Genomic DNA, 15,738 nt, shown 5'->3' with positions numbered 1-15,738 from the left:
GGCTCTTGTTGTCCAGGCTGGAGTACAGTGGCATGATCTCAGCTCACTGCAACCTCCGCCTCCTGGGTTCAAGCAATTCTCCTGCCTCAGCCTCCCAAGTAGCTGGGATTACAGGTGCCTGCCACCACACCCAGCTAATTTTTGCATTTTTAGTAGAGATGGGGTTTCGCCATGTTGGCCAAGGTGGTCTCAAACTCCTAACCTCAGGCGATCTGCCCGCCTTGGCTTCCCAAAGTGCTGGGATTACAGGTGTGAGCCACCATGCCTGGCCATTTCCATTTTTTAGTATGAATAATTACTTATGGTCACGCACACACATGTGTAAAACAAGACTGCAACTACATGCACCAAAATGTTTGCAGAGCTTAGTTTTGGGTAGTAGGAAGATGTGTGGTCTTTTCTTTCTTTTTTACTTAGCAAGGTATTCTATGACTTCAGGCAATGCTATACAGTGAAATATCCGTTCTCAGTCTCTGACGGACCTGCACAGTAGTAATCAACACAGGTCCCCTCTCAGGGACATGGTGATGGCCTTATGCTGGCATGGTGGGATGTGCCTGTCAGGTTGAGTGAGACACTGGAACTCAGTGATCCAAGGAGAGAGGATGGAGCTAGTCCCCTTGGGATAGCTCTGTAGGACAGAAGCCAGCAGAACCTGCTCCCAGCCACCAGGCAGGCTCCTGCCCATGTGCCCCTCCTGCCTGGAACCTTCCGATGAGGGTCCTCCATGTTTATGTTTTGCTCTCTGTTCTCCCCCCACCTCAGCCTCCAGCTCCAGGGCATCCACTCCATTCTCCCCTGTGACTTTCGGTGGAAGCATTTGGGGCTCTTATTTTGTGTGTATGAGGAAGGGTATCATCTTTCTGTTCTTAGAACTGATGTTTCAATTCTCTTTTCCTTCTCTCCTCTTAGTTATTGCCTTTCCTTCTATTTCTTCTGCTTTTTCCCTCACCAGTCCAAAGGAACAGTTACTAGTAATCATATTTATTATGATTACTATATAGTAACTACAATTATTACTACCACTATTTTCTAGTGTAGGTCTCCCTCAGTAGCTGCAGAGTTATCTAGAAACACAGGAGGGAAGATAGGGCTTAATGTTAAATTCTATGGTAAGAAAATCAGCATCTATCTTGCAAGAACAAATAATACATGGAATTGACTTGAGCCAGGGAATTCCTGATAATCATAAATATTCTGAAATAAGATTCCAAGGTACTACAATAGCAAGACCACGGTTCTAGATCCTTACACAATGTGGATAATGATTTAAGTCCAGAGTGGCTACCATAGAAGGCAGCCCTACCAGTAGGCTGGAAATCACAAATGTTACCCCTGGGATAGAAAAATGCATTGGTAACAGTGGTGGCTCAGAGGGGCCTGGAGTGCAGCCATCACAAGGGGGCTCTGGGGGCTCTGTTGGGTTCTAAACAAGTTTCTCGAACCTGCAGCCACTTGACCTCTAGATTGGGGTTGGGGTGTTTGCGGGGTTGGAGAGATAGGGCCAGCAGCTTTCTGTCGCATGCCCACTGACCCTCAGGAAGTCTGATAGGACTGCCAGTAGCCTGGCAAGGACTCTAATCACAGACAAAAGGAGTCCTGATGGGGCACCCAGAAGGTAGGTTATTTTCTAGAGTGCCAAAAAAGCTTGCTGGGAGGCGTGTTGTCTCCATAGTCAAAATGAGGCCTTGGCGTGTTATCAAGATGCCAATCATTTGGATTTTTATCACTGATCCTGTGAAAGCACACAAAAGAATGCATCTTTGGCAGCACAGAAGCTCACTCTAGTGCTTTGAGAGACAGTCCTGGGAATGCGCAGGCAATAAGAACGCCAGGAAAATCCTGAGGGTGAGACGAGGAGAGAGGCCTTTAATTGTCCTGAGTGAGCAGCCACACCACCTGTCCTCAGAAGACCACAGGAAATCCCCACCCTCCTCAAAATAACCTTGGGCCTTGTCCCATCCCAGGGTGTGGCAGAAAGCATCCAGTGTCAGCACAGGCTTGGAGGATGCCGAGGCTGGGAGGGGACAGTGAACTGGCTGGACCGATTGGGCTGAGGGTTATGTGATCTTGATAGCTGGAAGCGAGGGGCAGAGAAGAAGACAGCCTCTTAGAAAGACCAGAAACAGAAGGTTGTGGCGAAAGCATGGGCACCTGCTGTCTACAGAGACCTTGGCTGTAGAGAAAACAGCAGGAGCTGACCGAGGGGAATGGAGTGTTGCTATGTGGGGAATGGAGAAAAAAATTGTTACTTTAAGTTACTTACCAGACACGGTGACTCATGCCTGTAATCCCAGCACTTTGGGAGGCCGAGGTGGGCGGATCCCTTGAGGTCAGAGTTTGAGACCAGCCTGCCCAACATGGGGAAACCTGTCTCTACTAAAAGTGCAAAATTAGCCAGGTGTGGTGGCGTGTGCCTGTAGTTCCAGCTAATCGGGAGGCTGAGGCAGGAGAATCGTTTGAACCCGGGAGGCAGAGGTTGCTGTGAGCCAAGATGGCGCCACTGCACTCCAGCCTGGGCAACAGAGTGAGATGCTGTCTCAAAAAAAAAAAAAAAAAAAAAAAAGTTTAAGTTACTTAGAGCTGATGGGAGATGGTAGGACCAGAGGGGTGGGCTTCTTGAAAATGTCTGAGAGCTGGAGGCAAGTAGGAAACTTGCACTTGGGGTAAGAACCAGAGAAAAGACCAAGAACAAGAAGTTCCGCAGAATGGAGCCTTGGAGAGGAGAATCCGGGGGACCTTAGGTGTCTCCTCATGTGTAGAGGCTGCACAAAGCAGTTTTGCCCTAAAACCAAAGACCCAGCAAGGAAGAGCCAAGAAGGGAAGGTGATGTCTGGTAAGTGCCCGCCCACAGTGAACGCAGTAAGAAGCCCGTGTTCCAGTTTAAGGTTTTTTCCCCAGCAGTACCACACATGGTGAAGGGGTTCGACACTCCCAGCCCAGAATGAGCCCCGTATTGCACTGGGAGAGGTGTCCCAGAAGAGGCACAGCAGAGCCAGGAAGGGTGAAGGCACTGTCTAAAAGAGCCAGGCTGCCCTGGGGTGGAGGGTTGCAGGGGTGGGGGCTGAACAGATCTACAAGCAAGAGACCAGAGGGAAGTCAGGAATAGGCCCTGCTGAGCACCCATGACAAGGTGCACACAAGGGCCACCAGCCCCGATGACCTGGGTGAATTTGGGGAGTTAACCTCTGTCATCCCCTCCTTTTCCTAGTGGCTTCTCTGGCCTGAGGAAAAGGCTTAGCTGTGAACTGAATGTCATTTTATATCACTGTTAACTCTCCCAATCCTTTTAGCTCGAAACCTCTTAATCTAGCTGGGAAATGGAGGATATTGGCCCCCAGTGAAAGGAGAGAATAGGAGAGTGAAGACCCACCTCTTCATGCCCCTGATGCTAATGAGTTTGGAGGCGGGGCTAGGCCAGGAGAGTTGAGATGCTTGTTCTGACACACTCTCCTTTCTCCCCATTTTATTTCTAACTATTCTCCTATCCCTCAAGATTCCTAGACTATGGGGATCCAGGGTGCAAACCTTCCAGATTAAGTTCTTTAGGGATATCCCCTGCCCTGTTTTTGGAAAGCTACCAAGCTGATACCACCATTGTCTGTAAAATGCCCCAGGAGTGGCAGGTAGCTTCCAGCATGGCCAGATGGTGTGGGTGTCAGAGGAGGAGAGTCTAGAGCCAGCACTTCTAGAATGATCCTCTATCTACTCACCAAACCAAGTCCTGTAATTCTTCTGGGTGACCACAGATCACACAGGTATGGCAGTGCTGGAAGTCGTGGTTTTCATTAGTGTTGCTCACTGATGCCAGTTTTTCCTCTCCCTTTGGCCACTGGGAAATCTGAACTCCTTGGCTCCCTCATGATGGGTAGGGCCACATGACAGTTCTCATCAATGAACAGAAAGGATATGACTTCCTGCCTGGAGCATTGAATTGCCAGTGTGAGACCCTCCAGAATTTGCTTCCTCCTACCTAGATGATGGTGGCCCCCTTGTTGAGTCAGAGTCCCCATAATCTGGGTCCCTGAGTGATTCCAAAGGGCAGAACTCCTACCACCTTTGGACACGCAGCGTGAGCAAGGAAAAAACCGTGTGTGTGTGTGTGTGTGTGTGTGTGTGTGTGTGTGTGTGCTGTTTTGTTTCTTAAGACAGAGTCTTGCTCTGTCGCCCAGACTGGAATGCAGTGGTATGATCTCGGCTCACTGCAACCGCGCTCCCTGGTTCAAGTGGTTCTCCTGTCTCAGTCTTCCAGGTAGCTGGGACTATAGGTGCATGCCAACATGCCTGGCTAATTTTTGTATTTTTAGTAGAAACGGAGTTTCACTCTGTTGGCCAGGCTGGTCTCCTGACCTCAGGTGATCCACCCGCCTTGGCCTCCCAAAGTGCTGGGATTACAGGGGTGAGCCACCGTGCCTGGCCTGGGACAAACCTTTCATGCACAAGCCACCAGAAGCTGGGATTGCTTGTTACTGGAGCATAACCTGGTGTATCCTGAATGATAAGGTGATGTGAGGGGGAAAGAAACAAGGCATCCTCCTTTGATGTGTATATCAACAAAAAGTGATCATTAAACAAGAAGTGACATTAGGGGAAATTTCCCATATCATCATAAATTCTGGTTATTAGAGAACTATCCAGATGGAAGAGAAAAAGTATAAATGTGTGATCTGTGTAAAAGAAATGCAAATGAGAAGCATTTATGTGATGTGCTCCTCATATGTGCCTAATGACCACATGGCTAGAACAACTCTGCAGGTTGTTGGGTACATTGCCTGTCACAGGTGGGGTTCCTCAAGAGGGAGGCTGTGAGATAGAGATCACTGTGCAAGAGGCTTATTAGGGAGTGTGGATTAGGCCTGTGGAAGGGAAGGAATGGGAGGAGGCAGACATGGACAGAGGGAGTAGTTCAACTCCATGAAGTTTCCATGGACACCTCAGCCAGCCCTGAGGGGACTCAGTCCTGAATGGAAGGCGGGGGGCACTGGAGGGTAGTGGAGGACCCTTCAGAGCTGTCCCAAGTTGTGGCCAGAGGGCTGGGTCTTTCTGCCCCTGTGTTGATCAGTCGTCGGATGTGGTGCCCCAGGCAGGAGGTGCGGCTTTGGGCAGGGTGGTCTCTTCCGCTGAGGCAAGCCCCAAAGAAGATTAAGGTGTTCAGATCTGGGGCTGGGGCAGCTCTCTTGATGAAAGCAGAAAACTCAAGAAGGCAGCCTTCAGCAGCAGCTGGATATTAAACAAGGGCTATCCATCTTCCCGAGGAGTAAAGTTTCTCTCAGGAGAAGCAAAAATAACAGAACGATGATTTATCCTGGGGACTCCGCTGTATCATTGGCAACTCAAGCTATCCCCATGAAGCTTTATGAATGGGCTGGAATCTGGGGGTGCCATGTGCACACGTTCACAGGCTAAAATGGCACACTTCTTTTCCTGTCATAGAAGAACTCCTGAGTAATCCTTAGTAAATTACATACTTGGAAGCATTTCACTACTGAGATTATGCAAATCAAACTGACTAGAAAATTCAGACCTCACAGCTGAGCTTGTCAAGACCTGACTTCCTTTACCCAGTGAGTGACTCCAGCTGAACAAGATCAAAGCAAGCTCTGTCCTCACTTTCTGGGACTAACCAGTCCATCAATCACACACACACACACACACACACACACACACACACACACACACACACAGAACCCAGAGCACATATGCAGGTTCCACTGGCAATTCTGAAAGTCAATAGATGTTGATATTTTAATCATCCCTAAAAGGTAGCCATTAGGGCCCATATATAGAAAGTTCCATTAAGTGCCTGAATGTCTCATTTAAAATTAATGCTGTCAGGTTCTTCGGGGTTTGTAGCTACACAAAATCTGACAGTGACTAGGGTAGGTCAACAAAAGGGTGGACCTTGAGCAGTGAGCTCCTAATTCTCCTAGAAAAAGAAGTTTCCAGTGATGAACAATACCATTCAGGGAGGCAGAAATCCTGGATTTAGTCTCAGCTTTGTCTCGTGAGGCTGTGTGATTGTAGACAAGATGCTCAACCTCTCTGAACCATAGCATCCATCTTGGAAAAAAGCAGGGAGAGTGATTACGTGTATGTGGTACAAAGAACACATAATGTGCCTCCAGAGTTATAAATGCTATGATTCTATTAAAATTGATCAAGCTTAGCAAAATTATTGACTTTTCTCCTGCTAGTTACCACAGGGTTAAAAAATCATGATGCTTATAACCTACAAAGATCAATACTCCACCCTTTCCCCTCTTGGGGGCTGGTACCTGCTACAGATATCTCAGGACCTCAAAGAGCCAGAGGGGCAGCTGAAGCTGCAGGGCAATGACCCAGCCTCTCCTTCAGCCGTATTGCTGGGAAAATAAGCATCCCATTTATTTGATATAATAGACATCTCAAGATAAAAGGAGGCAACCTACATTTGAGGGTTTCATTCCACTAGAACACAGCAGTTCTCAAACTGGAAATGCATCAGAATGCCTTGGAGGGCATGTGAGAACACAGATTGCTAGGCCTTATCCCTATAGAGTTTCCGATTCTATAGGTCCTGGGTGGAGCCCAAGTTTTGTGTCTCCAAGTTCCCAGGTGATGCTGATCTTGCTGGTCCAGGGACCAAGCTTTGAGAACTATAGCTCTAGACCAATCTCAAATATGCTTGCCAAATGAAGAGGAGATGAAGCAAGGGAAAGCAGCTTTCAAAGTCTCTTAAAAATGCTTTTAAAATAATTTTTAATATTAAGTCCCTTTAAGGACTTTTTACTTACTCTTCTGAAAACCTGGAAGAATTTGAAACTACTACATAGCACATACTGTAACATGGAAACCAAAAGTGAAGAAAATCATGTGATCATTAACTTTATCCCCCAAGAGTTTATCTTTTTGAAAAATCCAAACGCCAAAACAGTATCTCAGGTTTTAAAACCAGCTTTTGGAATGTGCTCATCTGCTAAAGTTCATGCATTTGAAAAGAAATCTACATGCCTTTTAAAGTGAGTCATTTTCGTGAAAGCCATCCAGCTCAGAGGAACTATTGATTTTACCATTTCGATGCTTGCCTGGGTGTTTTGCAGAGCTTGGAACAGTGAGCAAAAAGTTGAATCATATAAAACGGTTTGCCACCGTGACAGGTGGGGGGTGGATGGGAACTGGGGGCCAGTGTGGTGAGATGCAAGACAATCGCCATCAGGGCAAATAATGCGGTTTCCATCTATCTCTCACAGACGGGTAAAGGAGACAGAAGTAGTAGCCCTTCTCTAACTTTTCCGAGATTCCCTCGCTCAGGTTTTAGGGTAATGTCTTGCAATTCTTAGATTCCCTTTCCCAAATCAAATAAAGAAAAAGCTACATACACATCTCTGGAGGAAAATGTCTGTATTAAAAGCCAAAAAACCACATAAGTACAAGAAGAAACGCCGACCAGGCCACGTCACTGGATAGATCAACTTGGAAAAGGTTCATAAAGTTCATTTTCAGCGGTAACAATATATTGGCGTTACATCCTTCCCATGCCCTCCCCCCAATTTTAAATAAATTAAAAAACAACAAATTTCAAATACAACTATGTTCAGATACAAAGAGCTTCTCTTACTACAGCAATAGCAATTTAATGTTTTTGTTTTGTATTTTTTTTTTTACTAAAACTTTCATTTAAAACAGTTATTAAATATATAAAACAAATACACAGGATTTGGTCATTTTCTGCCATGAATATAGGGCACGTGGGTGCGGGGAGGGAGTTGGGCAGGGGGATGCAATAGAGGGGAAAGGGCCCCATTTCCCTCCTCTCCGTCTTCGGAGCTGCGATCCCACCCTCAGTCCAAGGGCTTAAACATCTGCTTTTCGGAACTGGAAGCGCAGCACAAACCTTGCTTTTCAAAGGCGCTGGGGCCTCTCGGCGGCCCCATCTCGGGAAGAGGAACTAACGATAACTACAGCACGAAGCACACCGGCCGAGTCTCCGGCGGGAAAGGCACCCGCGCGCGCGGACACAGGACGGACACAGGGAGGAGCGGAGCGGGTCACTTGGTCGCCACCCCGGAGGTGACGGCCGCGGCGGCGGCGGCAGCGGCGGCGGCGGCGGCGGCCGCGGTGGTCCCTGCGGGCACTGCGGCGGGGGTGGCTGCGGTGGCGCTGGCGGTGGTCCGACGCTGCTCCATACCGTTGGGCAGGAAGCCGGCGATGATGGGCACCGGCCAGATGAGGGCGGCCACGCTCCACACCACGATGACCAGGGTCATGAAGCAGGCTACCAGCGTGGACTCAATGGGCTTACGGTTCAGCCGCCAGCCCGGCTCGCCCTGCAGCTCCTCCAGGCTGAAGTCTAGGCAGCAGAAATGCAGCGGCTCTCCCTGCAGCCACAGCGGCCCGGGCGGCTCGGCCGCGGGGTAGGCTGGCAGCGCGGTGGGCGCCCCGGCGGTGGTGGCGGCGCTGGGGGCGGCGGCGGGCCGGAGGCGGCCGGGGCGGCGACCGCGCACCCAGCCGCAGCCCACGCAGAGGCGCAGGTCCTGCTGCGCGCCGCCAGCCGCCAGCCCCAGGTGCTCGATGAGCAGCGGCGGCCCGACGCGGTGGAAGGCGGCGGCGAAGAAAGCGCGGCCGTGCGCGTTGGTGGAGAAGAGCAGCAGGTCGCACTGGAAGCCCCGCGGGCGGCCCCAGCGCACTAGCAGCGAGCTCAGCATCTGCCGCTGCACGCTGATGTTGCACGGCGCCGCCGCCGCCGCGTCCTCCGGGCCCGGGCGCTCGGGGGGCCCGGGGGCTGCCGAGGCCAGCAGCCGCGGGGTGATGGGCTCCTCCGCGGAGGACGCGTTGACTGAAGCATTGGAGGGCATCCCGAGGAGGCCGGGCGCGTCCGCGGCCCCGCCGCGGGCGGGCGGCAGCGGGCAGGCGGCGGCCAGCAGCGCGGCGAGCAGGGGCAGCATGGCCTGCGGCGGGCGCCTACGCGCGCGAGGCCGGCGGCGGCTGCATGGCGAGCGGGCGACGGGCCGGCGAGCTCACGGTGGGACCGCGGGAGCCGGCGGCCGGGCGCAGTGCGGGCACGCCGGGCGCCTGCCAAGCCCGCGGGGGCGGCGCGGAGGCGGTGGCGGCGGCTGGCTCGGCGCGGGGATCCCTCTATACCGGGTTGCGTCTGGGGTTCCCCGCCGCCCCCGGCGCCGGGGCCTTTGGACGGCCGGGCTGTTATGCGGGACCGGGTGCTTGCCCAGAGCAGGATTCCCCGGCTCGGCTCCGCCTCCCGCGCGCCCCGCCCCGCCCCGCCCTCCGCTGGCCGGGCTCTGGGACTCGGGGGAGGGCGGGGTTCCACGCGCCGGGGCTGCGAGAGGAATCGCCGGGGCGGGGCTGGGTGCGGGGGCGCGGCGGAGAACTGATCGCCCGGGGTGCGTGCGGGCGGGCAGGGAAGCCTGCAGACGCGCCCCGGCGCCCCCGCGCTTCGGGTGGATAGCGTTCTCAGAGGGAGGCTCGAGGGACCGGAGACCATCCTTTTGTCAGGCCTGAGGGGAGCTTGGCTGTCTCGCCTTAGCGCTACCGAACCTCCTTTGTTTTACAGAAGGGGAAACTGAGGTCGAGTTACAGAGGGGAAAGGGCCTACCTAGCTAGGTCAACTCATGAGCCAGAAACAACTTCGCGCCACTAGCTCTGCCTTTTTACGGGGTCTCTTACCTCAAATCTGTAGTTTGGCTGGTTTTTAATGGCTCCAACACAGCAGACTCACTTGGGATTCTACTCACAGCAAGCGAGGAGAATTCCGAGAACTCTGTGGAGTTTCAAGTGGAGAGTGACTGGCTGGGGGGAATGTGAGCCCTGAAGCTCTGCCGCCTGGGGGTCCCGACTGGGAGGACACAGGTCCTGACAGGTCGAGTGAGCGCGTGTTCATGAAACAGTTGTAGGTTAGAACTCACGTCAAGGGGCAGTTCATTCCCTTGGGGATATTATACGGGAGGAGGGCTACCAAGAATAACATGTCAAGAGATCAGATTTATCACATTTATATTGAAAAGCACTTTCCTAGTAGTTCGGCCCCTCACACTTGGAAACAAACATCATCGACCCTTCATCATTCCCATCATTCTTTAGTGGACATTTGTATTGAATTATTGAATTATTACCTAGTTTATTTTAGTTGGAAGCCCTCGTACTCCATGAGCACCAAGTATTCCTGATTCAGAGAGGGGAGGGGTGGAGGGAGCAGAGACAGGCCTTAACAAAACGGCCCTCCCTCTGAACCAGCTAATCCTTCTGAGGGGTCTGCCAAGAATCCAGCTACATTGCTAGGCATCCTGGCTGATTACTTTTCTGGAAGCTTTTGTCCATTGTTTTCTAACAATAAGTAAAATGGGGCTGAGAAAGTTGCAAAAACAGCCTCAAAATAAACCTCCCCAACTTATTCCACCTCTTGCCAGCTAAGCAAGCCATTATTCTGACTTGGCCTTGGTTTCCCCATCTGAGTTGGGGGGTGCGTGGTACCTCCTTGCAGGGTTGCTGTGATAATGCGTCCAACCCAGTGTCTATCTATCCCCAGATGTTCCCACGTGGTGGCTGCTGTGATGTAGTTACTATCAGTGCTGCCCAAGCTGGCTGCCTAGAGTGGTCCTTGGTTTCTACAGAAATGGTTAATTTCCCCAAGGGGATGGGACTCCCTTTTCGTTTAAACCTCCATCACTTTTGTGCTTGGAAGTGGTGCTACCGGGGAGAACAATGTGAATTTTCCTGCTTTCAATAAAAATGACTTCTCCTTTCAGCCTTTGCATATCAGGAACAGAAGCTGCTCGGTGATGTGGCAGAACAGTTTTAATCTAAGCCATGCGGCTGGTGAACGCTGAAGAACAGGAGTATCAAGTGATCCTGAGGGCTGAGGGAGGCCTCGTCTTCAAGGGGTGCGTTTTGAGCCAGGCTGCTGTCTGTGACTGCTGATGACGTTCTCTGGGGTTTCAGTCAGAGGCAGGGACTTCCTGAGCTTTCCTGAGACACTCCTGGCTTTGTGCAGCAGGGAAGGCAGCAGCAAAGGGAGAAGACAAGATATCTATTTGGGGAGCCAAGCAGCTCCCTGCAAAGTTGCGCCACTGAAGCCCTGCATCCTAGCAACGTGCGTTCTGCCCACTTCTCCGGCAGGTGCCATGCTGAGGACTCCGTCACCTCACCCTCATTCAGAATGTAATTACCCTTCAGAGAGTAACACAGATCCTACTTTCTAGGTTGATTTGCTATCTTTTTGGAATTTGAGAACAGAAGATAGCAAGGAAGTTATTTTCTATCTTGTTTACTGCTGTTCCCAGCAACAGGAAAAGCACCTAGCTCAGGGTAGAGGCTCAGTAAATACATTTTTGTTTCTTTGTTTGTTTTTTTGAGATGGAGTCTTGCTGTGTCACCCAAGCTGGACTGCAGTGGTGCGATCTCGGCTCACTACAACCTCCACCTCCCAGGATCAAGCCATTGTCCTGCCTCAGCATCCTAAGTAGCTGGTACTACAAGCATGCGCCACCACGTCTGGCTAATTTTTGTATTTTTAGTAGAGACAGGATTTCATCATATTGGCCAGGCTGGTCTTGAACTCCTGACTTCAAGTGATCTGCCTGCCTTGGCCTCCCAAAGTGCTGAGATTACAGGTGTGAGCCACCGTGGCCAGCCAATACTTGTTGATTGAACAATTTGCCTACCTCTGAGCAGCTCTGACTAGCTTCTGCTTGTTTAGTACTTTCCACGTGCCAAGTGTTTGATACACACACATCATCTCTAATCTTCACAACACTCCCACGGATGTGATACCTGTCTTACCATGAGAAAACTGAGGCTCTGAGAAGGTAAATCACCTACCTGAGGTCCCACAGCAGTTAGTGGCAAAGCCAGGATATCAGTACAGTCTCATTCATCTGAAAAGTTCTTTTTTTTTTTTTTTAAAGAACTAGAGGCATCTCATCTCATGGCAGTAGGCATCAAGGTCTGTGCATAAGTTAAACAAGTATGTGGTACCATTCTATTTTATTTTGAGAAAATAAACTTTCAGTTGAGTTCCTTTTTAAAGATGCATTTTTTATAAATATAACCGCCTTATACAAAGGTTGGAAAGCAGGGAGGAAAGAATTCTAATCCCAGCTACCTGATGTCTTTACTTTTCTGCCTCTGCGTCATTATTCTTTTCTGCGTTTTTTCATATTCTCTAAAATGTGCAAATATTACTTCTACAAAAAAAAAGGAGGAAAATTTGAAGTCTCACCACCTGTCTCAACCATGATCTCTTTGTGCTCTTCCCTCCAGCTCAGCAGGGACCTGGAGGGCTGGCCAGGGCAAAGAGTGATCCATGCTTGTGTTGGCTGACCGAGTAAGTCTGCCTACCGGTGAAGAACTCTTCTTGAGCTATTGACTGACACCTGTTCATAAGCTGTGGTTCCGACCACCTCTCTGATCCATCTTCTCCCACTTTCCCTTCTTTTCTTCACCTGCTCTGTTCCAGACATCCTGGCTTCCCTGCTGTTTCATGAACACACCAAGAAAACTTGACTCAAGGCCTTTGCCCGTGCTTTTTCCTCTGCCTGAGACAGTGTTGTTTCTGACATCTGTCTTCCTTGCTTCCTCTCTTCCTGTAGATCTCAGATGTTGGCTCCTCAGAGATGCCTGTTCTGACCAATCTCTGTAAACAATGCCTATTCCCACCATCCCCATCACTCTTTGTTGTTGTTATTGTTGTTGTTTTGAGACAGAGTCTCACTCTGTCACCCAGGCTGGAGTGCAGTGGCACCATCTCGGCTCACTGCAACCTCCACCTTCTGGGTTCAAGTGATTTTCCTGCCTCAGCCTCCCCAGTAGCTGGGATTACAGGTGCCCACCACCCCACCAGGGTAATTTTTGTAGTTTTAGTAGAGATGGGGTTTCTCCGTGTTGGCCAGACTGGTCTCGAACTCCTGACCTCAAGTGATCCACCCGCCTCAGCCTCCCAAAGTGCTGGGATTACAGTGAGCCATCGCACCCGGTCTCCCCATCACTATCCAGCCTCTTATGCATTGTCCCACTTCTTTCCAGTACTTCTCATCAGCTGACACACTGTTGTGTTTCTTCTTTGTTTAATGTATTTTCCTTTATTTGCATGCCTGCTCTGTCAAAGCAAAACTACCTGTTTTGTTCAATGGCACACAGTAGGGATTCAATAAATAGCTGAGGAATGAGTGAGTGAATTCAACAGACTGAGTTAACCCAGCAAGACGTGAGCAGCATCTTAGGGAGTGGAGATGGACAGAACCATCTAGACAGTCCTTATATCAGGTTTAAGGAAGCGAGGTAGATGAGATCCCTTCCATTTCCCCAAATCCTGTAATATTTATAAAATGAATGGAAGCCTTTGATAAATTTCTGTTTGTCCATAAAACAGGGACAGCACATTTTTCTACATGGACTGTATTGTTAGAACACAATAATTGAGGACTTCAAAGAAAATTATTAGGAATGATGCATGGTAATTTCATTCTCTTCATTTCCTGTGTTCCTCCCTGGTATTAACTAATTTTTCCTTATACTGCCTATTGAAGTAATAACTTTAAAAAAAGGTCTCTCTGAGTTATTTGAATTCCTTTCATCCAGTGACCTCAGAGTGCGGCAGGTACAGCAATTCATTAGTTCTCTTTTATCATGTGGGTGGAATTAAGATATTATTACCATATGTTGTAGACTGAGAAATAAGCAAGAATCACAAAAGAATCATAAAAATAGGACAGAAAAAGGAAGCAGCTAGAAGCCAGTGGTTCAGCTATATCAAAGTTATGGGAGGTTGTGGTATTTGTGTTGAGTGTGTGTTTCAGGGAGGACTAGGAAGTGAAGAAAATAGTGCTTTTCATGGCTGTCTCCCTGATGCATCCCATTTCTCATATGGGAGGCTCGAGGACTGGTTTGCGGGAGCAGCTGAAGATCTGGGCATCTGCCAGGGCCACTGGAGTGGAAGTCTGGAAGCCCCCAGTGTTCAGCTGATTAGACGCTGACAGTCTCTTGCCCTCTGCTTGCATGAAGCATTGTGATCCTCCCCCCACCCCACATGTCTCTATCCAATCTCCAGAGTGTAGATATTTATCCTTCCTGACCACCATGGTCAGAAGGGAGGGTTGACTCTGCAGAATTCTGGCTGCAGTTACAGCCTGCACAATTCATTTGGTAATTAATCATGGGCCGCCTTGGGACAAGCCGACTGTTGCCAGCCTACATGGTTACTTAGACTTAATTCTGTCTGGTACATTAAATGTTTGCATGTGGATTCCTTGTGTGCATGGTAGGCAGGGACTGCTGCCTATATTTCTTTTCTGTAGTCATGCTGTGCATCTGGGAAGATTTCAGCAATGACATTTTGAGGAAGTAAGAAGCTTCTGCTCTTCTGGAGAGATGGAGAGTGTCTAAAAGAGAACTGGGAGGAAAGTGGTGCCCACGTGGTATCTGTGGTGCCCTTTAGGTGAGAGAAATGCCTGCTGAGTGAGCACCTCTCCTGGGTTTAGCCTGACATTGGCACCTTTACCAGATGATAGCTGTCCCTTAACTGGCAGTTACTTGTGCCAGGTGCTGTGCTAAGAGCTTGAAATGCATCCTTACCACTGTTCCATGAGGAAGAGATTACTATGCCATTTTACAGATGAAGTAAACTGAGGCTCAGAAGGATAAAGTGACTTTTACAGTCATACAACAGTGGAACCTAGATTCAAGCCTTGTCTGACAACCTTGTTTTTCATTGCAGCCCTGCTGAATGGCCTCCATCATCACTAACAACCCTGCGAGTTGGAGGTTATCTTCCCATTTTACTGATGAGAAAACAGGTGCAGAAAGGCTGGGCCTTGGACAAGGGCCAACTCATCAGCTCTTCACCCTTCCAGGAATATATTCTGCATTCAGTCTCAATTCATAAATTCTGCCAATATTGAAATACTTAAGGGTGTTTTCCCAGTCTGATCCATCCTTACTTATGAAGCTCTGGCTTGTGGTTTTCCTGTTAACAAGTATGTCTCCTCCACTGGTGTCTCCTCCATTGCTCAGCATGGCACCTGGTACAGAGTAGGTGCTCAGTTAGTGCTGGTTGGGAACCTGGGATTCAGCTTGACAGACACCCAGCGTGTAGCTCCCAATTTACTTAGGAGCCTTCATGTATGACATTGATGGATTTTTAAATAAATTACTTGGAGAGATATGGAAGAGAGAGGGGAAAAAGACCAGAGAAGCTGACTAACATACACAGATAGGGACGGAAAAGTGGTTTCTGTGAAATTACTGCTGTGAAACACTTATTTCTGGGGTTAATATCCATCAGATGAACCTAACAGAATCTATTCCTTGAAAAAAAATGTTTTACAATATGGTAACATGCATTTCTATAAATTTGTGTGCTACCTGAAGTAATTTTTCTGGGAAAGACAGCCCTTAAAGTAAGTGATATTTTGTGGTTTTTGTCTCCACCTTATAACAAATTAAGATGACATTTAGCATTTATAATTGTAAATTCTGAGGATTTCAATGTTGCAAACCTGAGAGACAAAGCTGGGTCATCAAAGTCAAGGCAACTGAATGTTCCCCACCAGCCACTAACAAGTGTCATAAAAATTTACTTCATGCTGCTTCGAAACAGCACTAACATTCCCTTCAAATGAAATAATTGGCATTCCATTTACAAAGATGTAGAAGAGATGGGAAGCAAAAGCCCATTTTGAGAGAGTCAGGAACATTGGAACACATTTACCATGGCCTTTCACGCCTTCTAACCGCAGTTCTTGCTGGATC

General features: G+C 49.2%; 1 protein-coding gene across 1 annotated transcript; it reads right to left on the bottom strand.

Moving 5' to 3' along the window:
* Positions 1 to 7,363: 7,363 nt before the first annotated feature.
* On the bottom strand, positions 7,364 to 9,225 carry TMEM158 (transmembrane protein 158). The gene has a single exon (XM_007983922.2). It carries the CDS (start codon positions 8,922 to 8,924, stop codon positions 8,028 to 8,030), a length of 897 nt encoding a protein of 298 aa, XP_007982113.2. The 5' UTR covers positions 8,925 to 9,225; the 3' UTR covers positions 7,364 to 8,027.
* Positions 9,226 to 15,738: the final 6,513 nt, after the last annotated feature.

Source organism: Chlorocebus sabaeus, chromosome 22, assembly GCF_047675955.1.
Source record: "Chlorocebus sabaeus isolate Y175 chromosome 22, mChlSab1.0.hap1, whole genome shotgun sequence".
Classification (NCBI taxonomy): Eukaryota; Metazoa; Chordata; class Mammalia; order Primates; family Cercopithecidae; genus Chlorocebus; species Chlorocebus sabaeus.
This window is presented reverse-complemented; position numbering and strand designations above follow the sequence as displayed.